The 26359-nt window shown below is 43.9% G+C and overlaps 1 protein-coding gene across 2 annotated transcripts in view; it reads right to left on the minus strand.

Annotated features, from left to right (window-relative positions):
* Fras1 (Fraser extracellular matrix complex subunit 1) overlaps nucleotides 1-26359 on the minus strand; it is a 406459-nt gene that overhangs the window by 199897 nt on the left and 180203 nt on the right. For both annotated transcript variants that reach the window (XR_012907226.1, XM_075942834.1), the window contains exons 7-14: nucleotides 23533-23616; nucleotides 21690-21791; nucleotides 21206-21397; nucleotides 16801-16890; nucleotides 14296-14331; nucleotides 12771-12918; nucleotides 11098-11241; nucleotides 9762-9896 (exon numbers count right to left, since the gene is read on the minus strand). Coding sequence is in view for 1 of the 2 variants with exons in the window: in XM_075942834.1 (XP_075798949.1) it covers nucleotides 9762-9896; nucleotides 11098-11241; nucleotides 12771-12918; nucleotides 14296-14331; nucleotides 16801-16890; nucleotides 21206-21397; nucleotides 21690-21791; nucleotides 23533-23616 (931 nt within the window). In the remaining variant the exon portion in view is untranslated. The remainder of the gene's footprint in view (nucleotides 1-9761; nucleotides 9897-11097; nucleotides 11242-12770; nucleotides 12919-14295; nucleotides 14332-16800; nucleotides 16891-21205; nucleotides 21398-21689; nucleotides 21792-23532; nucleotides 23617-26359) is intronic.

A 26359-nucleotide genomic window follows, 5' to 3' on the forward strand; every position in this document is an offset into this window, starting at 1 on the left:
GACTCCAAACCCCCAAATGAAAATGTCTGATCTCCAGGGATTCTGAAAATGCACAGGTATGTGATATGGTTCATTAAAAAATGATGACATACTCTATAACCTCACAAATAACCAAACAGATAAGCCATAACTAGGCAGGATGGACTGGACTTAAACATAGCAACACATACGTGTCTTAGACATGTTGCTTACCGAGGAAATAAGGGGAAGAAGGAAGAATCCACCCAGAAATTTTTTGAACCATACTATGTACAAAAGCAATCAAACATACATATTCCAAAACATGCAACAAACTATATTACAGTAGTTACACTGGGGCTAGGGAAAAGGCAGTCAGTGAAGTTCTTGCCTTGCCATCATGAGGGTCTGAGCTTGATCCCCAGAATAGATGTCAAAATGGCAGACGTGGTGGGTGTACTTTAATCCCTGAGCTGGAGGCAAAGACAGCAGGATCCCACAGCCTCTGGCCAGACAGTCTAACCAATTTGATGAGCCCCAGGTCAATGAGAGACCTGTCTCAAAGGACATGAACAGTGTTCCTGAGGATAATAACCAAGGTTGTCTACTGGTCTCCACATGCATGTTTACACAAATGAACATACAACCAAACACATATGAACATGCATGTAAACACATAGAAAAAATACCATAGCTGCTTGTAAGGAGATGGGTGAGGAGGGGCAGAAATAAGGTGCAACACCAAAGCAGACAGATGGAGTGATGGACAGAATGAGAAAGAAACAAGAAAAACAGAGGCCAGTGGGAGAAATGAGCCGTAAAATACAAGCCTGACTCACTCAGCCTGTTTCGGTTCTCGTGATCCAGAAATAAGTAAAAAACAAAACAAAACAAAAACCCAACAGGCATCTATTTTGCATGAGTCACACTGGGATGTCCCGTGTGAACAAAGGCATGGCAAGGAGGCACACCCATGCATTTCTGCAAGAGTGAACCCTAACACCGCCTTCTACAAGGGAGTCGTGTCAATGTGCATCCAAAGCTTAACCGTGCACACACATCCAAAGCCCAGCAATGGGCTGTTTATGAATGTGATTAATGACTCACGACGATTTCTACTGAAGATGTTTATATCATTGTTTTTTATGATAATGGCCAATGAAGAACAAATATCAAACAGCAGAAGGTTGGCTCGATGAATGACTGCATAGTTAGAGAAAGAAAATCATACAATAGCTTTAAAACCACGAGTTGCAGGAGATAAGAAACAACATGGGATAAAGAGGCAAGGCAGCAGCATGTAACGAGTGATTTTAGTTCGGAAAAAAGGAGTGTGTACATGTGTTCTCACATACACACATAAATGAATTTATAAATTAGGGAGGCAGACATCAAAATACTAACAGAAGTGACCTGAGGGAGTTTGAGCTAGGGACTTTTGTTGGCTCTCTATTTTACTTTACATTTTATTGCCTTTATCAAATTATTTCTGTGGAATAAACATGGAGTTATTGGTACTTAAGGAGAAAAAATTACTAAAGGAGAGTGGCTATAATCTGCTTCCCCCAGGCACATGATAGGTAAATAGCTAGTTAATCTTTTAACCATGCTCGGAATACAGCTGGAAGATTTACTGGTGTTGGGTAACAGGGTCTCTGTAGACAAAGTGTGGATTCAAGAAAGGATTTCCCCATGGATGGAGGCTTCGGGAGGTAAACATGAAGAGAGATTTTTACACGAGGCTGGCTTTGCATTGGTTCATGGATCAGAAAGTAAGGACAGACGTCCGGCTGCCCATGGACATGCTACCCTATAATCAGTACTAGCAGTAATAACAGGAGCTGGGGAGAGCACATGCTGCAGTGTGCCTGTGGAAGTCAGGGGACAGCTCTGTGTAGGATGCTCTCCCTCCCTTGTGTGAGTTCCAGGGGCAGACCTCAGACCATCAGGCTGTGTGACATGCACGTTCACTGACTAAACCATCGCACCAGTCTGCCCTGGGAACGTTCTGTATCCAACCCCTACAACTGCATTCCTAGGTCTTCAACATGAGATGCTGGCAAACACGGTGACCACTAGGCCCTGTTCCTCGGCTGTATAGACCTCTGCTGAGCATCCATTTCAGTCCCGGTTCCCTAGCTCTATCCTCAGTATGCATCCACCGAGATCAGGGGTAACCCCGATGCTGAGCATCCATTCCAACCTGCCCCCTAGCTCCTCTTCGTGGCACACCTACTGAGTTCTTCAACACTGCCTATTTGTTTACAGACATGGAAAGCCAAAGGAGGGACCATAGAGCCAAGCCAAGCCTTCGACTGGGCATGTTTTCAGATTTCCTGGGGTATCAGTACAGATGCTCAGGACTCAGAGAGGAGCTAATGTGAGGTCTGTGGGCATCAGAGAAGGCAGAGCAGGGACGGTGTCAGAGGGGAAAGTGTGAAAGAGAAAGAGTAGATGCTATACAGTCGAGCTAAAATAACCGAATGGCAAGAACTGGGTAGGAAGCCAGCAGATGTCACTAGTTTGTTACCTGTCACTGAAATACTTGGGGGTTCATATGTGTAAGAAAGAATGAGATCTGTCTGCAAGACAGACTCTTTCATCTGTAGTGGCCTTCCTCTGGTCTGGGAAATGTTTGCTTGCTCAGTGTCACTCTAAGAAGTGCAGACAGATGCCACATAGTCTCTGGTTACAGCAGTGTTCCCAGGCAAAGTATCACCAGATACCTTCTCCATCACTAGGTCCCTTCCCTATCACCAGGTCCCTTTCCCATCACCAAGTACCTTCTCCATCACCAGATACCTTTGCCGTCAGCACCAGGACCTTCTCCATCACCAGGTCCCTTCCCCATCACCAAGTACCTTCTCCATCACCAGATACTTTCACCGTGAGCACCAGGTACCTTCTCCATCACCAGGTACCTTCCCCATCATCACCAGGCACCTTCTCCATCACCAGATACCTTTTCCATCATCACCAGGTACTTCCCCATCACCATGTACCTTCTCTATCATTACCAGGTACCTTCTCCATCACCAACAGGTATCTTTTCCAACACCAGGTACCTTCTCCATCACTAGGTACCTTCTCCATCATCAGGTACCTTCTCCTTCCTGTGCTTCTCCTATACAAGCATGCCCAAAGAAAAGGGGGCCTGGAAAGCCACTGTTGCCTGCTGCCCTTCACCTAGTTTACTCCCTTTGATGAGTCTTAAAACACTCCCTGCACTCTACCCATTATCCTGATACAGTAACCCTGCTACCTTAGGCAAGAGACATAAAAAGAAAGAGGGAAGGGAAAACAGAGACTGTGTGATTTTCTCGAGGCTACACCTAGCCAAGAACTGCTGACAAGGAGCTAATGTCAGGAGCTCAAAGGAAAGCAGGTCACCTGCAGGCCACTGTCGAGGCCTGCCTGAACATTCCTGTGCTTCCCCATGCAATGGCACATCACATTTTTCTCCCATCAAAAAGTATCCCAGAATGTTTTGCATGTATAATATACTATGTGAAATTCATAAAGATGAGATGTAACCCTACTTCAGTAACATGTTTCGAAAACTGGCCTCAAGACACTAACGGACATACACTCACATAATTATAAAGACAACAACCAAAGGGACCTTATTTTTCTGCATAGGGGACTCTCTCTCCCATTGAGAAGAAACATCCCTAGCTGCAGGAAAGTTGTCTGTCCAGTTCACTGTTCCCGTGGGGTCTGGTAAGAAGCCGGATACACAGAAGAGGCTAGACAGGCATTTGCTGCATGAGCGGAAGGGAGGGCCAGGAATGGCACTTGAAGGGAAATTCCCCTTTCAGAGACAGCAGCTACATAAGAGATCACAACTACAGAAGGAAAACAAAGAGAAGGGCAATGCCGAGGATTCACAAAGCTGAACAGCACGGCAGGACCGCTGGCCTCCACACTCACCATGGGCCTGAACAGGAGAACTGACATGGGCACTCTGCTTCGGGGGCGTATTACATGAGCTGTGGGGGACCCGAGCCTCAAGGTGGCTACCCTTGTCAGGAGCTGCTGAGGAGGGTGCCTATCTTGTTGAGAGTTCATACCCTCCTTGTGGAGAAGTCCACTTGGGACACCATGAGACTACCATTAAGTCCTTATCACAGTGAACCATGCTCAAGGAATCAGCTCCACTCCCCCAATGCCAATGACGAGGTGTGCTACCCAAACACACCCCCCGACAAGTAACAAATTTTAGAAGTTCCTCTGCTCAAACCTTATCTTTAAAATCTTAGCCAGTCCAACCTCTTATTATATATGTAAAATTTGGAGCTCCTCATCATAAACGTTTTCTCTAAAGATACACTAATTTTGACTGAAATCCAAGTAATTTCAGTATCTCATTATTTAGTCCAAACACTTCAAGCAAATGAGAAGAGAATTTTAACTTGGGAGACATGAAATGTGATCTCTGCATTTTATTTACTCATCTATCAGATATGAGTGTATTCTATTTTTAACCAGACGTTAATGTCAAAATCGGCTTGTTTCTTCATGCAAGCCATTTGGTGTTCCTCTCCCCAAGTTGAAAAATAAAAGAGTGACTTCAATCATGTCTATAGCTGCCTTTTATCATGCACGTACTCCGTGCCAGGCAGAATAAATTGATACTTTTCAAAATTCTCTTCTAGTCCTCCTCATAATTGTTTGAAGTCCATAATACTATTCTCATTACAGAGTTGAGGAGAATGAGCCTCTGAAAGGTTAAATGACTTGCCCACAGCCATATAGCAGGATGTGGTAAATGGAGGTTAAAATAATCTCCTCACTTACAATCCTATAAAATGTCCGGCTGCTTGATTCCTTGGGTTTCTGTGCATAAGAACGTTCAAATAGAATGCACTTTGCAGAATTTGCTGTTTCAGTTCTGATTGTTATTATTTTGGTTTTGGCTATCTCTATAAGTAACAGCTAGTCCACCTTGATTGACAGCTCACTATAAACAATGACTGGGTTATTTACCTCATAGTCTAGGAATCTAGAGCGGGGGTTCAAATAGAATGACTAGAGAGATAACAGACAGGGGAGAAAGCCAATAGGAAGCAGACTTGCAAGGCACCGGCTCCATTTTCTAACTAAGTCACATGAACTTGGTCTTTTAATATTAACAACAAGGATGGGACAAACATCTCTGTCTCCATGGTACCCATAGTCTTTTGAAGCATGGGGCTCAGACGCATGCACATGACAGAGCCAAAACAAAAGCCCAGGTCTTGGGCTCCAGATCTGAAGTTTATACAGTGTCCTTCACTCCTTGCAACTCTAGACCTGCAAAGCAAATGTAGCCTTGCCCTGTGACATCAGCCTTACACCTCCCCCAAGCAAACAAGAGAAACACTGACACATACATCTTAAAAAATGGGCAAAGTCCTACCCATCCCTTCTTAAAGGCTCACATGTTTGAACCTAATCACAAGTAGTGACGGTGGTCCTCTGAATGAGAATGGACCCACAGGATCATGCTTCAGTCCTTGGTCTTCAGCTGGTGAAACTGTTCGGGAAGGATGAGGAGACGTGGCCTTAGAGGAGGTGTGTCAGTAAGGGCTGGCTTTGCGGTTTCCAAAGCCATTTGCAGTGTTCTTTCTCTGCTTCCCGCTTGTGGATGGAGATGTAAGCTCTCAGCTACCGCTCCAGGCGCCTGCCACCATGCCTTCGCTCCAGCACTAGGAACTCTAGCCCGCTGAAACCATGAGTCCGGTGAAACAGTTTATGAATGGCTGCAGTCACAGTGTTTTGTCAGAGCAGTAGAAAAGTTACTGAATCTGTGATACTGGCCTCTTTACCTTTCTTTCTTAGGGCATCTTTGGCTTCCATTAATTATTTTTTGTGTGGATCCTTCAGGGGTCTCACCAAGATAAAACAAAGGTGACTAAAGAGAGGGGTAGGAAAAGCAAGGAGGTGTGTTCTCAGGCCCTGGGGAGTTCAGCCTGGATCCAGACTTAGAGGGGCAAGGCATTCAGTAGAGGGAAAGAACCCACACTTGGAGAAGGCTTGACACCTGACTGCAAGTGACTAACAGATAGACTTTTGATCCCCAAAAATAAATCAGAACAGGAGAAGTAGCAAAAATCCAGTCCTGGGGCCTGAGGTATATGGAACCAATGAGGGTGGGATGCAGTGAGCAAGGGGCCGTGTTGAAGCAGATCGAGCTGGTGGCGAAGGATGCACAAAGGTTGACATAGAAACCTAAGGGCTCTTACTAAACGCAAGGATTGGCACTGACAAGGTGATTCCTCCATGGTCCTATCTGGTGGATAAAACAGACAAGCAACACATCACTGGTGTTCAGTTTTTTAGGTTACTATACAAACTGGGCAGTGCTGAGTCTTGGTATAGCATGTCAATATAAATCATCAAACTTCAAACCTGAAGAAAGCAAGGAAATAAAATGGAGACTTCACATGCTGTCAACCACAATTATAGCATTATTTGGCTTAATCAAATCTGAAATGTAACAATACTGATATATGTTCAGATGTTTATAAGGCACAGTGTATATGGCTACATATCTCCAACCTCTTGAGGAAGGAAAAATGATTTTACAAAAAGAAAGAAAGAAAAAAGAGGAAAAGCCCTGTGGAAGAGATTCTCTGGCAGGACTTGGGGTCTTTCTTTGCTGTTTCATTTACCTGCTCACGGTCTCGTTCTTGAAGAGCTGTGTTTACTTGCTACTTGGCTTTGTCCCATATCTTTCACTCTGTCTATATCTAACATGGCGAGCATTAATATTAATCAGGAGATTTCTATTAATTAGTTTCCCTGGCGGAATGCTCACTTTCTCTTGGTTTTGATGGGTCAATAAAGTGGAGAATTATCCCAGTCATAGCATAAATGACTCTGCCAAGAGAAATCAATTCAGGAAACCCTGCCGCTGTAAAATGGCAGGCATCTTTTTGAAAAGTTTAGCACATATTGGAAGAACATGATCTGGCTGACAGACTTCCAAGGTCAATGGTGGAAAGTCAACACAAATGGCACAAGCATAAGTATTGCAGGAGAGAAAAAGAGAGAAAGAGAACTTTTTGTGATGAGCGTTTACATATTCTCAATGCCAAGACAGTAATGGCAACTGGTCACAAATCTCACTTTAGCTTCTAAGATCACACCCTCCTCTTTTTTCCTTCCTCTTGCTCTGCCTTTTTTCTCCTTCTTATTTTATGCATAAAAATGCAACCAGCCTGAACTAAAGCAAATTGGTTTAATTCCCTGGAGGGAGCACGAACAAATTTTCCCAGCAACTTTCTACCAGAGGCGTTTGCACGAGGATTTGTGGATGGAATGTGAAGCAGGCAGTTATGTAAACCAGTAATCAAATGAAACATTACCTACTTCAAAATGCCCTAAACCAGTATGAGTACCACCAATTAAAACAGTGAGCGCGACAGGGGGAAATGACCAAAGAGAAGAAGGGAAAATGTGTAAGTGGCGTGTGTATGTGTTTATACGTATGTGAGTGTGCATGTTTATTTGTATGTATGCATGTGTGAATGAGTGTTTGTATGTGTATGTTTGCATGTATATATTTGTAAATGAGTGTTATATCTGTTTGTACGTATGTTTGTGTGAATGAATGTGTGTATAAGTGTGTATGTATGTTTATTTATGTGTGTGTATGTTATGAGGTAAAGTAGGACCTTAACTTTCTTCAAGGGGACATGGGTCATAGATATGTTAGCAGGAGGTCTCTTTGATGTTAACAGGAGAAAGAAAGGGAATCTATTCAATAATTTCATCTAATTGAAATTTCAGCTGTTTCCCTAAATTGCCCAGTCATTAATACTTGTAAGGCTGTTTTCACGACCCACTTTGAGCCTGTTCTAAGACATCAGGTAAACAAAACATGATGAGATGTAAACACAAGAGGTTTGGACTTTGGTTTCTGCCTGGTTTTGTTTCCCTCTCTTTTATGGCTGAGACGTTAATGAAAACACTGGTCCTTCAAGAACGGTCCATTTCAAGAACATTTTATTTAACACTTGCACAACAAATGTGGCAGCCCTTCATGCTGGGGAAACAAAGATGGAGAAGGTATGCTACTTGAACCACAAAAAGAACCCCTAGGCCAGAGTGAAGCTACCCTGTACTCCATGTTCCATAATGTGATTGGTTAGTTACTGAACAGGCCTTTGGCTCTCACATCACCACAGGTATGGATAGTTCTAGCCTTTCATTTGAATCATTTTCTCAGTTCCATGGATTTAGACTCTTCCCATAGCTTGGAACCGAGGGAGCCAGCAGCCACTTCCACATAGCACCTGCACAAGGCATGGGAGCTACTTTGTCCCACGTAACTGATGAATGACACGTATTTATTCTTCTTAACTCTTCTCCATGCTAACCAAGGGCATGGGGACCACACGGAAGATTCCAGCTGTGTCACAGAATGGCCCACCTTCCACTGTTCATCACATATTCACCCCTTCTCCCTAGAGTGGCAGGGGCAACAAGCACAGTCTCCTTTCTCCACCCCACCTTTCATATTAACCTGATTCCACACACCTAGCTTTGGGGTCAAAGTACATGGGCGTATTTCCTCCCAAAGATGAACTTCATTCTCTATCTCTGCATTTCTTTCTCAACTACCCTCTTTCCCCACTTCTGCATTTAAAAGAGTTTTAGAAACAAGTGTAGTGGTACACACTTATATTCTCAGCACTCAGGAGGCTGAGGCAGGCAGACTGAAATTATAAGGCCAGCTGGGGCTAAACAGTGAGATCTTGTCTCAAAAATAAATGAGTAAACAACCCAAAATTAACATAAAAAATTTGGCACATTTTAACTTACATTTATGATTCCAAACATTATTCAAAAATTGGTTAAGCATAAATAAATCAAATTATAGTGTGACTACTCTTCCCTCGAGAAGAGATTCCAGTATTAAGTATTTGAACTGTATCTTAAAGAAATCAGCTGCACACAGAAGAGGGTGAGCAAACAGTGGTCTCACTTGAAATAGCCTGTTCTATAAGTCCCACAAAATCTAGAACTCCACAGAGCCGGCAACAATACATTCATGTGTTTCCAGCTTATTAAAATACCCTCCCCCTGGCACCAGCTCTTAAAGTTTACTACATGAACATGACTCCATAAAGAAACAAACTTGTACCATATGAATGCCCGGGGAATGTCCTGGTCAGATTTTGTCACATGTCACTAGCTAGTTGAGGTAGAATTCCCCTCTGTATGATGTGAATATGTTTTATTACCATTGGTAAATAAAGAAGTCGCTTTGACCTATGGCAGGGCGGAATATAGCAAGGCTAGAGTCATTTAGGAAAAGGGCGCCTCTGTTGAAAAAAAAAAAAACTATCCCTGCAAGATTGGTCAATGAGCAAGCCTCTGGCTGTATGATCTAGATTAATGATTGATGTAGGAAGGCCCAGGCCACTGTGGTTGGCGCCTTTTCTGCCCTGGGTTGGATAAGAAAGCAGGCTGAGCAAACTATAAAGAGCAAGCTAGTAAGCAGCATGCCTCCACGGCTTTGGCTTCATTCACTTCCTGTCTCCAGGTTGCTACCTTGAGTTCCTGTCACGATGGACTGTGAGGACAAAGTATAAGTTGAAGTGAACACTCCTCTCCCACGAGTTGCTTTTGGTTGTGGTGTTTTATTACATCAATAGAAAACCCTAATTAAGGCAGGGGACAAACCCTAGATGAACCAAAGCACACCTCCTATTCGAGTAACTTGATCACCGCTGCTGTCAGCCTCCAGTTTATGACAGGCTGGGGCTGGGGCAGCTCTCTGTAGCACACCCACCTGGAGCCCAGCCAGCGTTTACCTGCACAGGAGTGGCGGTCTTGATAGAAGCCGTCCCCACAGGTAGACACACACTGTCCCTGCTTCATCAGCAGAGGAGGCAGGCAAGATGAACACTCCAGTCCACTGGTGCACGCGGAGCACTGGGGCTGGCAGGCTTCCCCCAGACAAGGTGGAGAAGAAAAACAAGACCGGAGGTTAGCTGGAATATACCACTCCCAAGCTGACTCTCACAGACCCCAATCCTGAAGCTCTGGGTCATAAACAATTCTTTAGACTAGATAGCTCATGCCAGGCACTGTGCCATGGTTTTGTAGATGTGGACACTTTAATCTGCACAACAACACTACAGAGTAGGCATGATTAATCCTGATTTTACATATGAGAGATCAGCGCCAGAGATTAAATAACCTGCCCAAAGCCACCAGATACTGGCATTTGAAACCAGTCTGGCTCAAAAGCCTTGGTTTTTTCTACTTATCTAATAGTCCTTAATACCTTTATTATCCACCTTGTTTTCTAAGAATGTCCCTAAACATCCTTCAAAAAGAATGAAGACTATAAATCAAGAAAAAAAATTAAAATAATAGTGATGAAAGTAGCTAACCCTTAATAAGAATCGCCTGTCTCCTAGACACTCTACAACGCCCTTAACAATGTTCACACACTTAATCCTCATCACTACCTTCTGAGGGAACCAGGAAGTTAACTATTGACAGCCAGGCCATAAACCAGTAAATGGGTTTTTAGCTTCACAAGTCAGAGGTAAAGGTGGCAACAGGCTCTGACCTCAACCAAGCTGAGCTTTGCTAGGTAAGATGCTCTCAGATGCACAAACATTCCGTAGTGTAGCTGAACTCATTCTGAATCCTCTGATAATTTCTACAGAGAAGCTCCATTAGTAGTTATCTGTGTGACATGAAACAAGACAACAAATTCTGTCTGGCCTACTGGATCCTTGAGGGCAGAATTGGCAACTTCTAGTAAATGACTTTGAAGATCAACTTCAATTCGGAAACTTCCACTTTGGATTAACTGAGCATTGTAGTAAATGACAGCAAGCATCTGGACGTTACCATCTTTTACGTCTTCTAAATGAAAGAAATCAGCGTGACTATTAGCAGTCATCTGGTACCCACATCCCCCACCTTCCATGAAATATTGGAGCATCTATAAAATGTCAAAAGAAAGAAATCTGAAGGCAATGAGGCCAAGATACCTATAAGTTGTTGTAACTTTTAGGTGGTTATTTCCCTGTATTGTGGTCTCTTCTGTAACAATACCGTGGCTCAGCTACAGAATAAACCCCACTGACAATCTCTTTAGCCCTATATAACCCTACCTCTGGGTTGCCATACCTAAACAGACACCGCCTGCTTGATAAAAGCCCAGCCCACAGCTGTGCACACATCGCCCGTTCTGCAGCAACTTTGTGGGATCCTGGCAGAGGTCACAGTGGTCTGGGGAGTGAGAGCAAGTCAAGCAGTCCGAGTGGCAACGAACTAAAACCAAGAACAAAGAAGGGAATTCAGTACAAAGAGTCCACAGGACGCGAACGTTATATGGAATAGGAGGGACAGAAAACATTAGACCCCGGGTGCAAAATGATCCCATAGAGCAACAACACACATCGACATGAGATTCCATGACCTACGCGGTCTGAAACACCATCATCATCTTCTAGAGTCTCCAATCAACTATGTTGAAGGAACGGGCTCCTTCATGTTCTGCCTGCTGCACCGACTCTAGAGAATAACAGAACTACTTCCTAGTTATGGGACTCAGTCACTATAGCATCAAAGGGGCTTTTCTGAAGCCTGGTATGCATGGAGACTTCAGACATATAGCCCGTAAGTCCTAAAAATAGTGCATAGCAAACAATGCCAGTTTTCTTCTTTTTCTTCAAAATCTTGAATCTTGTTCACACTCATCAGGAGTGGCATCCATCTCAGGGGAAATGGTCATCACAGGGCTGTTTAGGGGTTTTAAAGTTTTCAAGATCCTGATTTCTGTGAGTGTTATCATACATGGCATGCTAAATATTTGTTTTGCAAAGCCCAGAGTGCCACTTTGGCAAAGGCACCATAATTAAATATGAAGTTCCGCTCCTTTCCCCTGGATACAGTCTCCAGTGAAACTCTGATTAGCCAAAACAAGGTGCTGGTGTGAGCAGATGCCAGCGTGGGAACCTGTAGCTCAGAGACGGAAACAATTAATTAGGAAATACAAATGGGCAGAAAGCCACTCGTCTCTGAGAAGGGGCTGTGCAAGGGGAGACTCAGTGCTGAGCTGGGGCCGTCGCAGTGCCTGCCAATGACGACTAACCGGAACTAATTCAACCCCAGGTGACTAGACAGCACAACTGCAAGACATGTAGATAAAATTTTCTTCTGGAAGAAATTAATGAGTCTTGAAACTTTAAAACCTCATTTGAGAACTGCAAAAGGAGCCATCTGTTTCACAGTTCACCTTAAAAAAATAAATAAGGCCGGGCGGTGGTGGCGCACGCCTGTAATCCCAGCACTCGAGAGGCAGAGGCAGGCAGATCTCTGTGAGTTCGAGGCCAGCCTGGTCTACAGAGGGAGTTCCAGGACAGGCTCCAAAGCTACAGAGAAACCCTGTCTCGAAAAACCAAAAAAAAAAAAAAAGAAAAGAAAAATAATAAATAAGAAAGAAACATCTCTGGCAAATTTTGTAGAACTATTCTTATCTTTTCAGCAGCAGAAGTCAGATAGGCCTGGACTAGCACAAAACTTTTTTTTTTCAAGATAAAGAAGGCACCTTTAATAATTAAAAAAAAAAACTAAGACATTGGAAGGGCCAATGACTTGCCCAAAGTTATATGGTTCCAACCAGATGAATTCTGTAAAGATTAATAATAAGAATAATTTGTCCAAAAAAAAATAAGAAAACAACAAACTCCCAAACTTGAGCAACTAAAAAGAAATGGGAAGAAAACCAAGAATATATCTGAATTTTCTTGACAGGAAAAAAAATCACCTCAGCAGGACTAAATGGCACACGAACCTACCTGGTGTGCAGTCCGGACAGCACCGTCCCTTCACCACCAGGGCAAGGGTGGCCACTGGACATGGCGGGCAGGATGGCTCATAGCAGGTGACCTGAGCCTGCTGGCACTCACAGACCTTGCAAGGGCCTTCTTCCCACTTCTCCCCGTCCTGTGGGGGACAGTGAGGACAGTGACAAGGAACAGAGATTCGAAAGAGAAACTCCTGAGGCAGAACAACAAGCTTCCACAGGGGCTAGTAGAGGCACGCCATCAGCCCCAGCCCTCCCAGCCATGCCATTGGACAAGAAGGCATTTAACAAACATGGTGCTTCTCCTTTGTTTTTAATTGGGTTTTTTTAATGTGCCGCATCAATGGGAAGATTTTAAGCACACTCGGGAGATAAACTGTGAGGTACCTTTGGGCAAGCAGAATAGGTAAGAAGAATTTAAGATGTGTTTTTCAACACATTTCAGCCCTGAAGCCTAAACAAAACCCACCAGGCGGCATTACCATTGCCTGATGTACCTAGTGGTTACTGGCTCCATTAAACACAATCTCTATAATAGGAGTGAGAAGCTTGGTTCAAACCCTGCATTTCCTTATGGTTACTACAGTCGGAATAACAAGAAAGTCATTGTATTCTCAAAATTAAAGCTTCCTCACGTCCATTTTTGTGGGTTACACATGAGCCAGGAGATCTCTCTACTTAAAATATCCCTTCTGGCCAAGCAAATTATGGTGATATGCACAAATAGTCTGACAGAGGATCTATTCTGAGGCTGGAAGTGATTTCCTTGACAATCCACTGACCCTGGAAATCGGAATGAGACCAAAGCCCCTTTGCAGGCTGCCCTGCATTGATCAGAGAGGAAAGATGAGAAAATAGGAGAGTAGATTGTAAAATAAAAGTCTTGATAAAATGCTTGCTGAGGTAACTAAGCTATCACTAGCCGTGAACTTGACGGTATTTATCAAAGTGAACGGAAAAATGTCAGACAACTGAAGCGCACCGTCATGAGAAGGAAGCGGTCATATTCGGCTTGGGTTCACAGACACTTATCCACTAACACTGAAGATGAGAAGCTTGCTGGCAGGAATAAACATACACTGTGCCTTTAAGAGAAGACACAGAGCACCACAGATCTAAAAAACTAGAGAAGGAAGGCCCGGCTGCTTGGGGAATGACCCTTCACCATCTCAAGAAGCTCTTCTTTCAAGAAGGGACCATTCCCAGAGTTCCCTCAGAGAACAATCTATCTTGTATAGGCTGGAGAAAATCACCAGCAGAAGGGAAAGGATGTGTGTAGGTGCCCGTGGTTAGTGAAATGTAATTATCAATTATAGACAAATAAGCAAAAGAAAAGAGCCAAATTTAGTGTATAGAAATCTCGGTTTTCGTTAACACCGTTAGTTTCCAACCATAGTACGATCAAACATAGCTATGGAAAATGCTAAGACACCAAGTCCCCTATGGTAAATTCATGCAAGTCCTTACTTAAAACAATTCTGTAAGGATTTGTGCATGAATTAAAAATCCATACTTACTGGAATATGCTTAACTTCACTTGCATTTGAAGACATCTAGAAAGAAAGAGAAATGTATTTATGATCCCATTAGAAACATCATTAGGACAATTTTTCCATTAGGAGCCATCCATTGCCACCAAGCGGCATGCAACTTTATTCATTTTATATGAATAGAAATAAAATCTGTCTACATGGAAAGCTTGGAAAGCAACCCAACTGGGGTAAGGACAATATGCTGACATATTGGCTGTTCTTATTCATTTGAACATGAGCACACAGGTTCAATTCCCCTCTGCATACAGGTTCTTCAAGGTGAAGAACTCTAAACCTGTAAGTGGAACGCTTGAATGTTTATGGTACCAGGACTACTATGAAGATTCATTTTTATTTCTAACACATAGTTTTCTTTAGTTCCATTCGGTTTAAATTACTTCCAAAAATGAGTTGGATGAACTGATATTATGAAAAGAAACACAAATTCAACATTTATAGAGAAGCATTAAGTTCCTAAATTCTTAGAATAAGGATAAATAAATATCCCCATGAGACAAGTGATGACAGCATTCTAAAATTATCAGTGTTTTCAACTAAAGATTAGCAGCCGGCTGCTCTCAGTGCTTTGCACCTATGTCTGAACAGGCCAGGAGGGGAGTGTCATTTTTATCCTCACTATATAAGGAAAGTAAGTATTCTGCTAAGGATCAGTGTGTGGCATAGGAGGCATCTTACAGCCTGCCTTGCTGACCTTACACTGTTACCTCTGAGACTATACAGAAGCATTGGCACATTGACGGATGCAACCGAGAGCTGTCAGTTTACCAGCCGGAGCAATGACTCCCAATTCTTTCCAGCCTACTCTGATTGGCCAGTGAGACCACTGTGTTGATGATCAATGGATATATGTTTAAAAACACAACACATCCATCAACATCCCAAAAGCCATATGAAAAACATGAGCCTTAAAACCAGGGCAGGGCTGGAGAGACGACTCAGGTGGCAAAGTGTTTCCCACATAAGCATGAGGCCTTGAGTTTGAACTCCAGCACCCACGTAAAGAAGCTGAGTGGATCACAGGCTTGCAATCCTAGCACTTTGTAGACAGAGACAAGCAGATTCCTGGAGCTCATTGGCCAGCCAGCCTAGCCTACTTGGTGAACTCCAGATGGTGAGAAACCCAAGGTGCGTGTCATCTGAGAAACGACACCGAGACTGACTTCTGGTCCCACATGTCTGTGCATGCACGTGTGAATGTAAGGCAAATTGAAAAGGATCAAGGTAATCTCTTTCTTTGCCAAAGAAATAAATCTTTAGCAAGCGGAGTTTCACCCCACACTCAATCCATCAAAATCCTGCCATGTCTTTTACTTTTAGTGTACACTTGGGGAGTATTGGGGTGTGTGTGTGTGTGTGTGTGTGTGTGTGTGTGTGTGTGTGTGTGTGCGTGTGTGTGTGTGTGTACAGCACAGTATTCATGTGCAGGTCTGTGGACAACTTTGGGCATTAGTCCAGGAACCTAACTCATTGTCAGGCTTACACACCAAACCCGTTTTACCCACCAAACCATCCTGCTTTCACCAAATGCTACCATTTCTATCTGAAAAGTGAATTTAGGGACTGGCCATTATTTAGTACATCCTTAAACCAAGCCACTGACAACCTTCATTGAGAGCAGTTGTTCTCAACCTTCCTAACGCTGTGACCCTTTAATGCAGTTCCTCATGTTGTACTGACCCCAATCACAAATTATTTTGTTGCTAATTCATGACTGTAATTTTGCAAGTGTATCATTTCACTGTTATGAATCATAATGTAAGTCCCGGATATCCAGGATTTCTGATAAGCTACTGTTATGACAGGGATCATGACCCACCGGTTGAGAACTGCTGATCTGGACAACTAAAAACATCTCCCAACACTGGCAGTCTGATCTTTTCCGAGTTAGATCATGACTGCAGAGCTCCAAGCTCTCAGGCACCTCCCAACTGTCTTGACTTGAGTCTTCAGACTCCTACTAGCCCTCATCTCTTAGCTCTTCTCCCATGCCCTTTCTTCCAGACTTAACCAGTCCTGCAATTTCCTAACATGCCAAACAGGCACCTGCCTCTGTGCCTGTGCATTTGTGGTCTCTCCTGCTGGTCCATCCTCCAGATAGTCATGTGACTCTCACCTCCACCCCACCCTGATTAGATTTCTTGGCACAAAAGACTTCCCCACTCATCTTAAGGAGAAGAAACCATTGTTTACCACAGCTCAGCACCCCACTGCTTTGTGTGTGTGTGTGTGTGTGTGTGTGTGTGTGTGTGTGCGTGCGCATGTCTGTCTGTCTGCATGTCTATTTTCTTACACTAGAAAGTACCTTCCACCATGAGAAAAGACGCCATCTGCTGTTTTCAGTCCTCTATCCTCAATGCCTAGCACATTCTTTGTGTATATATAATAGTTTGCTGAATATAAAGATCTTCTTATTAAGTTAATTTTGATCTATTAATTTTAATAGTCTTCTGTTATTAACCCGATACTCACAATTTCTGACTTCTGTTCATAAACACAATAACCCTTCCTTGAAATGCATTCTGGGCAGCACTTTCCCTCTAAGTGAACTAATTCTTCACCCTGTAGGAATAAGAGTTGCAGCGGTACACATCAAATTAACATCTCCAGGTAGCAGGGCTAAATCGAGAAGCAGCTGGGTTCCTGACTGGAATGAGAAGCTCCACGTACTCCCGGCTTCAGCCCACCGCTTACTTGGGTGTGCCCCCTACCACAACCCCATCGCCTCCCACACCCTACACCCACCCCAGTTAGCTTCCTCTGGGACAGCTCCTCGCATCCCAGGGTACTCTCCAAGGGCGTGTTCTCCCTCGTTCTGATGATATGGGCGTGTGTTCTGTTCTCCCACGCCATAACTACTGACCTACCCACGAGCAGGAGCTCACATGAGTAAGAAGAACAGTCAAGGCAACGACATAGCGCAGCAAAGATGAGTGGCAGAAGGAGCCCGCTATCTCGGATCTATACAGTGAGAACTCCCAACCTCAGTGTCAATGGCAGCATGCAAATCAAGCCAGTATTTGAATACCAAATAAGATGGTCCTTTTATGCACAGATGCAGGCTCAGGCATAAATTAAGTAGCAGAAGAGGAAGTTTTATTCATCATTCTGAAACTCTTAGTGTTAGCCCACTTACAGCTAATTTTCTTTTTAATTATAGGAGGAGAAAGGGAAATGCCACATTCCGAAGATGGATGTTTGCTTACAGGATCTTCCCACTTTAATAATTTCAACTTATTTTTATTACCAAATAATGAATGCTTGATGCTTTAAAGAAATCTAAATAATTCTCAATTCTGTAGATTAGAAAGTTTAAATTGCACTGCAACCCCACGTTCCAGCGAATAGGCTACTAAATCACAAATTTTGTTTGAAATTTTGTCTATGTAAACAGTAACACCTAACACTGGGAGGCTGCAGTGTTCGTCAAAGCAGTGTCTGCTTTCTGAAGATTCATTTAGTTTCTGTTGAATGATACTGTTTCTTTAAATATTTAATATTCAGCTTGGGGGCTCTATATTATATTTCAAAGTATAGAAACCACATTAAATAGAAACAGCACTGTAAAACTAAATACTCATATTAAACAAGGATAGTTTATGTTTAAAAGGCTCTGCTAAAGAAAAACACAATGTAAAAGCATGAGTTGTCTTTGGGTTGCAGCATTAAGAATGGATTTTTAGGCTCTCTGGTAGAATCTGCAAGGTCTTCTCAAAGGAATATAAGTTTCCTTTTTAATGAAGGTAAACATAAATTTCTAAAACAAACACAAAATCGTAAGAATGGTTGTAACATTTTACAATTCCTAGAAGTATTGGAAAAAGAAGGGAGCTGTTTGGATGGCTGTCCATCAAAATTCACACTCAGAGGCCACCAGAGCAGCGGGTGCCATAGGGATCGGGCATATTTACATATAAATTGTTTTCCAGAAACACAAAGAATCAGCTGCAGTGATGGCATCTTGGAGAATCAGATTGAAATTTACTTTCAAAGCATATAAGAGGGTTTATATGCGTGTAATCTAAGTTGCTTAAAACAATATTTTGAAGCAAGACAGAGTATGTACTTCTATTAAAAAGAAAAGGCATGGCAGAGCTTGGGAGCTCCCACAGCCCAAAGAGAGAAGAAGGCAGCCTTTCTGAGCCTTTGCACAGAACAGTAAATACCAAAAAGTGCCGCTCCTGGGGAACAAGGATTCCGATTGGGTGACATAGGAGGGTCTAAACAGATTTACTATTTATAGAAGCCTGCTGTCCCCAAACACTTCAACTCACTGCTGTGAGGAACCCGCCAACTAGCACTTGACTTCTGCTTTGAACAGAATTGTGAAACAAACTCATTCACTTCATTTGTAAGTGAACTCTCAATATCAAATCTGTTAGACCTCCTCCACTGGCTATCTATGCCCAATGGAGGGACGACCCTGGAAGTCAATCTAACGCCCATTGGACCAGGATGGCCTCCAGTGGGAAGGAAGGAAAGCCTCCCCCACCCCGACCTGCTTACGCTTGCCTTCTCTCTTCAGTGTGTTGTGCTACAAGCCCATTCCTCCCCATACAGCATCTTTTACCTGTATACCATAGGTCCTTTTAAGAAGAAAGAAATAATGTGATCTCTTCATCTGAATATATGTTCAAAGACACTATAATATCTGGAAATACGAAATCAATCATACCGTGCTAGTCTAACACTGATCAATTTACGTTTCGGCGTCTAGGGACTTTACTGAAAAACATCAGAGACAAAGAACGTGCCATTTCCTCCTTTTCACACAAGGACAAACTGCACGTTGATTTCAAGGCGACTCGGAGCATTGCTGCGAACGGATCTGGTAATAAGCAACAGTAGGGAGGTTTGTGATTGTCACCAGTAGAAAGTGACGTCTCTGCAGCTCAGTGAAGATGTGTGACTAGCATCCAATGCACCTTGGTCTCCAGGATTACAAGTCAAATGACCTTGACATATCCGAGAGGGGAGCAGAGCGCAGGGCGGGACTGAAGAAAGTACCAGCAGTGCTGGCCCCTCACAGGCATTTCCCTCAGGAGCTCGGATGGCATTCAATTCATATTTCCATAATCCTCGGTGCTCCTGCAGACCTCCAGGTAGAATCACTTCTGTTTATGTGTCTGGCTTCCCACAAATCCCAGGGACTCTCAAGGTCATGGTATGCCTTTTTCATCTTTTTATCACCAGTGATACAAGCAAAGCAGAAATTAAGGAGCTATTAGGATAACCAGGCCTTAACGAGACCATTAACCAAAGCTAATTTCAGAATTATGTGTCTGAAAAAGGTCTGGGAGTATTTTTTTTTGTTTCCTACGATTCTATTTTGGTTAAAATTTCACCACTGGCAGTGTTTCCAGCTTAGAATATACTAATGTACACAAACTGGGGTACATGGACACTCTGGAAGAGAATAACGACTGGAGAAATGGGCTGCAGGCTTCAAGCCCTCAATCCATGAGGCCACGGCCAACAGAGGATGAGAGAATGACCGGAGAAGCCAGGCACCCTCAACCCTAACAGCCGCTCCTCGTTGCCCTTACGTCCACACGATAAGGTGTCACCCTACCCCAAGTGGGCCAGCAGACACGCAGACAGGTGCTACCAGAGAAATGAGCTATGCTCCTGTCTGTGAGGGGGACTAACAAGCGGTGTCTGAGAAACCCAGCCTACCAGGGTCACCTCTCCACATTTGTTCAAAAACCCTGGAATACTCAACAAACTAAACCTTGAAGAATAACCCAGCATCCTCAGATGCAGAGGGAAGATGGCATAGGAGGGAGAAGGCCCTCGTTGAGACTCTTCTCAACTCGTTCCAACCATTCAGACTCCCCTCACATCAGGAAAAAAAAATGAAAAGGTGTGTGGGGGTGAATACTTCTACGAGAAGGCGAGGCCCTTTCTGCTCAAGTATGCTTCAGCTTGGCCAAGATCTAGATTCAGGGAGCCAAGTCAAAACCAAGCTGTAAATGACAGCCTTGTTAGGAAGCTTGCTCCTCCCTAGGCCCAGTGCTGGGAGGAGCGGAGAAGTGGAGGAGAGGAACCAGGGGGAAAAATGCCTTCACTGATGGCTATGCTTCAGATCTCTGTAAAGGCCTCAAGTTGAAACCCTGAGGGAAACTGGAGGGGCGGATGGGAGCGGCAAGAGGAGGAGGGAACTTTAAAAGCATCTTCTTTTTTTAAGTCATGGGTCAAAATTGAGTTCAAAGGTGTGGGGAGGGCAGTAATTTCCCTAAAATATACATCTGAAGTCAAGAAAGAGGTTGCTATGTGAGAAATGGCTAGAAATTCTGTGGATAGCAGAAGTCAACAGAGGTCAGCAGAGTTCATTGTTTATGAGCTCCCCCTTGCTCCTTCCTTAAAAGAGAGAGAGAAAGAACGAGAAAGAGAGAAAGGGGGGGAGGGAGGGAGAGAGGAAGGGAAAGAGGGAGGGAGGGAGGATGGAAGAACAAACATTTAATTTTATTTCCCAGTCCACAGGAGGGCTCATGGGTGTTTTCTACTAAATGCAGCTTGCAGAAAGAGCCCTGCTGGGGGCACACCTGCAGACCAAACACGAGAGTCCACTAGTGATGAGGTCCAGCTGCACCGATTGACAGGCTAATGTCCCACATCATGTCCTTCCCTTTATGCCTTTGGCTCCGCTCTTCTAATCTGACCAGATGCACTGATAGACAAAAGCTCCAGGGACTGCTCCAAGCTGGTCGGAACCGTCCGTGACATTCACTTCCCTCCCCAGCATCTCTGTGCTACGAGGCCCCTGGAAGTGTGAGCCATCAGCCTGGCATCCCCTCTGCTGCCAGGGAAGAAGGAACACCCACCATCTGCTGGAAGGAGCTGCCACCGCACAAATGGAAATGCTGTCACATCTTACCAGGCCACAGGCCACCTTGGCACACTCTCCCATCTGGCAGGTCACTTGGCCCTGGTCACACACGCAGAACTCACAGGCCGAGCCTTTCCACATTTCATCCGGGTACCGCAGGATCCCACCGGCCGAGCAGCTTCTGGCAGGAGACACACATTCTTCACAGCAGTGCCCATGAGGCCGGGCTCTGCTTTGACCCTGGAGAGACCGAGAACAGTGAGGGAAGGGACAGTCCCTCGGAGACAATGGAGTCATCGGGTGGGAGAGAGACACAGAACACTGGCCTTGTGTAACACAACCCCTGCTGGCCCGGGGGAAGGATTTCCCACCTCAGCTCTCCGGTCGGGAGGCAGGCTCTTTATATCTTTGTATAACATTCCACATTCTTTAAGGCTTTTGATTCTATCAAAGGACACAGTACACTAAGAAATGCCTTTCTAAAATGGTCCAGAATCAAGCTTAGGAGAGCAAGCCACACACTTTCAAATACCTTTTCGCATTTCAGCGGAGGACAGGCCTGTTTGTGACACCTGACCTCACCCTGGTCACACACGCACAGGGTGCAGGCGTCTTCTTTCCACTGTTCACCATGCTGAGAAAGGAAAAGGGAGAGCAGCACGTCAAAGGCCACATGCGTCAAACAGAAGCTCAACATACTTTTACATTACATTTTTTAATGTAGTCACATATAATGTATTCCTGAGATTGCTTAGGTAGAAGTGGCCTGTAAGAGAAAAGTCAATGAATATTCAAATAAATTTGCATTTGGATTACATGGATATAATCTGCTGAGGGTCACTTTATCCAGCACTTAGAGGACTTAGGAAGACCCTATTGGTCAGTTCCTTATCCCTTAGGTCTTCCTTGCCAGGAGTCTCTGATAAAAGCTTATTTTCTCAGTTTCCCTTGCAGCTAGGGTATAGGAGTCCTAGATTTGCTCAAATATTAAAGGTCAAAGAAATTATTCTCTAACAAAGTATTTCTTTCACCAAGCAGTAGCAATGCATGTGTGAGCATTGACTTCCTGGCAATAAAAGGTCATCCAGGGGACAACAAGGAGACATGATTGAGGCAAATATTCACATGGGGACAACACAGAGACCTGAACTGATTAACCCTGAAGATCCCTCCCTATTGGGACATCTTGTTGTCTACAATGTTACCATTTTAGTTACTTTTACTGGGGCATTTCTGAGACTTGCAACCAAACATAGCGACCAGTTTCCAAACTCGTCTCTCAAAGAAAATTAACCTCACACACACCTGCCCAATGAAAATACCAAATGAGACCACTGTGCCAAACAGTATACACACAGCACACACAAAGAGTTCCCCACTGCTGGAGAGAAGGCTTGGTGACTCGAAGCACTGGCTGCTTTTGCAGAGGACCGCAGTTCGGTTCCCAGCACCCACACAGTGGATCACAACTACCTATAAATCTAGTTACAGGGATCCAATTTCCTCTTCAGTACTTCAAAACTTGAGGTATGCACACGGTGCACATCCGAGAGAACACACACGGAAACACACACACACACACTAAAACAAACCTTAGTGTGAACATCCTTTTCCAACTAGTTATTTCATTACGATCTCAAGAGAAGCATCTAGAATTAGTGGGACTCTCATTCCAGATTCCCCTTATTGCCACAATCCCAGTTTCTATTTCCTTTCCTTAGAGCACGGAACAAGCAAGAAAATAAAGAAAATAAGCTGACTTTGTTTTGCTTCCATGTTCTGCTTCAGAACAATGTGACTCTGGTTCACCTGAGCACTCCGAAGACAGAACATTTATTCATTCCCTCGATTTGCTAGCTACTATACAGGTTACTACATACTACAGGTTAGGCCTGGTTGTCTAGACTGTTTCAATAGCAACACTCAACTTCCAGTTTTCTCAACCTTTAATCTCTCAGTGAACTGACCTGTCTACTCTGCCATCCCCATGTTTCTTCCTATATGGGCATAGGTGTCATTGGGTATCAGTGTATAAAATCCAACCCAAGAGACAAACATCTCCAGAGGCTGGAAACAGCACAAACGGTTGGCGACAAAAGATACCCCCCTCTTCTCTTCAGCATGCGTGTGAACAGTAAGCTTTCCCAAGGTTCACGAACTGGATTCTGCTTGTCAGCACATTCTTTCATATTTATAATCCTTTTCAGCTTAATTTTTTTCATAAGGGCCATTTTCATAAAAGCCATTTATGTACTGAGTAACTAATCCTGGCAATGAGTCAGAGAGGAGGGTTGGGAGGTTCTGTGGTTAGAAGGCATGGGGCAGAAGTGTGAGAACATATGTCAACACACCCGTGCGGGGCACACAGAGGTTACCTCATACACTTGGCCAGCTGCAGAACAGGATCGCGCTGAGCACTGAGGACAGCATTTTCCAGGGACTCGGACGACGATTTCATCCTTGACACCCGACAAGGGACAAGCCACCAAAAGAAAGGATTAATGAAATGCACGTCCATAGGAAATATCTACTTCACAGCCATCTCAGCCACATGTGCAGACACATGGGACAGCAGTTCCTGTCACCCAGCATTCATCTGTAACCCAGGGCTCCAGCAGGCATCAGACTTTCAAGGTCAGTCGGAACCTTAGGAAGAGTGCGCATGCCCCACCTTTTACTAACACCTATCAAAGCACAAATAACTATAAAAATCAAATAATAGTAGTCTTCACCAGGCATATCCCAATTCCTGTATGAGGCAGATGGTCTTATTCCAGCCGAAGTGAGAACACTAACAGTAGACAAGCTGTATAATTTGTATAAGGTTATATGGCTGACTACTCATGGTAAATGGTTGAAACAAAACTCCAGAGCCCCGACCACATTAACACTTAAGAATATGTGCGCTCCTGACTCGCATCTAAACCCAAAGGCAAAGGCAGCCCTTTTCTTAATCAACTGTTTTACTATTCTTCTGCACCTTGATATTAATCCATATTTTTATCTAGGTGCATTGGGATGAACCCATAAGTTTATGCAGGTGTGTTGGGGACGTCCTTAACACAATCAAGAGTCAATCACCCTTTAAAAATCTTAGAATAGACAGTGTAGAGAAATGTGATGGAGATCCTGTGCTGAAGAACCATCCCCAGTGCCCTTTCTCTCCATCTTCATCTCTACGATAACCACTACCCCAGAAGAGTCAGGTACTTATCCCTGTTGTCACAGCAACCACACCCTCTTAACTGACACAGAGTCAGCTTCCCACTGATCCCCACAGCCTTCTTCAATACAGGAAAGAGGATCGATTAAAAGGGAAAGGAGGATGAGAAGAACCTAAGTTGTCAAGACTAAAAAGGGATACATGCTACACAGAAGAGACAACCTTCCAGAACAGTGCCTCCACTTTGTCTTACAAGGAGATGGTATAGAAGGCTTTACTACCATAGTTACTTTGGTACTCCTTCTGGAAGAACAAGAACAGCATAGCTGAGACAGAAGGGAGAGGGGTCCTATGATGTCAACTTCTCATTGACAGTTCCAGGAATACACCTCCACAATCAGTTAACACAGTTACACGTTGCGATTCAAGTTTCCGCATCACTACTTGACAGGTCTATTGCAAATGCTTTAACCTCTGGGATTAAAACAGCATCTCTTTTCTCTGTGGAGATATCTTATTAGTCTATACATAAAATATTATGATCATTGATGGCCAACAGACTGCGTGAAAATGGGATAGGCAACGAGAAAACTGGGCACGTCTTGATTTCAGAGTTCTTCGAGGAAATTTTGGCTGATGAAATAAAGTGGTGGATACATTGAGTCACAAAATCCAGTAACTTCGCTGCAGTGAAGAAATGAACTAAACCTTGCTCATTGTATCTCCTAAGCAGACTCAGTGTTAAGTCTTTTGAAAATGTTTATTTTATTGTTCATGCATATGTGTCTACATATGTGTGCATATGTGTGTGTGTGGTTATCCAGAGGCCAGCATTAGGCTTCTGATCCTCTGGAGCTAGAGGTGTTAAGACCCAAACTCAGATCCTATGCTTTTAAAAACAGGAAGTGCTCTAACCACTGAACGACCTCCTCAATCCCTGTGTCAGTCTTTCTTAAAACACGGGACAAATATAACCACTACAAAGACTTTAACATATATTTTTCTGGCTTTCAGGTACTCTTTTCAAATACAGGGCTGAACTTGGACCAGTAAGTTATGGACTGTAAACCATGCCCATCTTACCACCTATTTTTATAAATAAAGCTTTATTGGATTATCACCACGCACCCATATACCTATATGTTATCTATCATCTTTATGCTACAATGGCAGAGCTTGAACAGTTATTTTAACTGTATTGCACACAAAGCTGAAAACTACTCAATCCTGCCCTTTGTAGAAAGATATATGCCCTGGATAATATGATATCCTCCATAACTGCAAAGATTCAGTACTATAAAATATGGTGAATGTGATTACATTTGGGAAGGCAGAGTTACCAGGAAGGCTATATCGAATTATGGCTGCCCCTAAATAAAGACTCGTATGATAATGAAGTTTACAGTGCACCATGGGAGAGTCTTGACAAAACACTTTTCTATCAGAGTACACTGGAGGATACCAGAGAGATGTCACCACAAATAAAGCAGAACTGACAGTCATCTTCCCGTCGTTGCTGGGAAGTCCACCAACTGTAAGACGCTGTGTGGCCTTCTCTTGCTGTTTAGGAAGGAGCACAAATAAGAGCCATCACACTTCTCCCCAAAGCCAGCCTTTCCGGATCAGGGCTCAGTCCTCACCGACTGCCAAACGAGGCAGGCAGAGTGCCAGGCACAGGCTTTCAGCCCTTCATATCTTTCTACATCTAGTCAGAGCCCATAATATCAACAACACGACATAATAGGAATGGGTGTCAAGGGGTCACAGAAAGTGATTAAGAACCTGGGTGGCTAAATGTCAAAGGAACGGAAAAGGCCCTGGGGACGGTAGTGCACACCGGCAGGAGATGGCGGTTTGCTTCTTGTGTTCAGAAGGTGAGCGGATCAGGCAGCGGAAATGGGAGAGATCTTATCTCACTCAGCACACAGCACGGCTACACCAAGTGAAAGTAGATCCCAGCCCTGAGCGCTGAGCATCTGGCCACGCATCCAAAGGACCTCGTGGAGGAAAGGCCACCATTATTGTAGCATGAGGAAGGG

This window comes from Microtus pennsylvanicus, chromosome 12 (genome assembly GCF_037038515.1).
Source record: "Microtus pennsylvanicus isolate mMicPen1 chromosome 12, mMicPen1.hap1, whole genome shotgun sequence".
Classification (NCBI taxonomy): Eukaryota; Metazoa; Chordata; class Mammalia; order Rodentia; family Cricetidae; genus Microtus; species Microtus pennsylvanicus.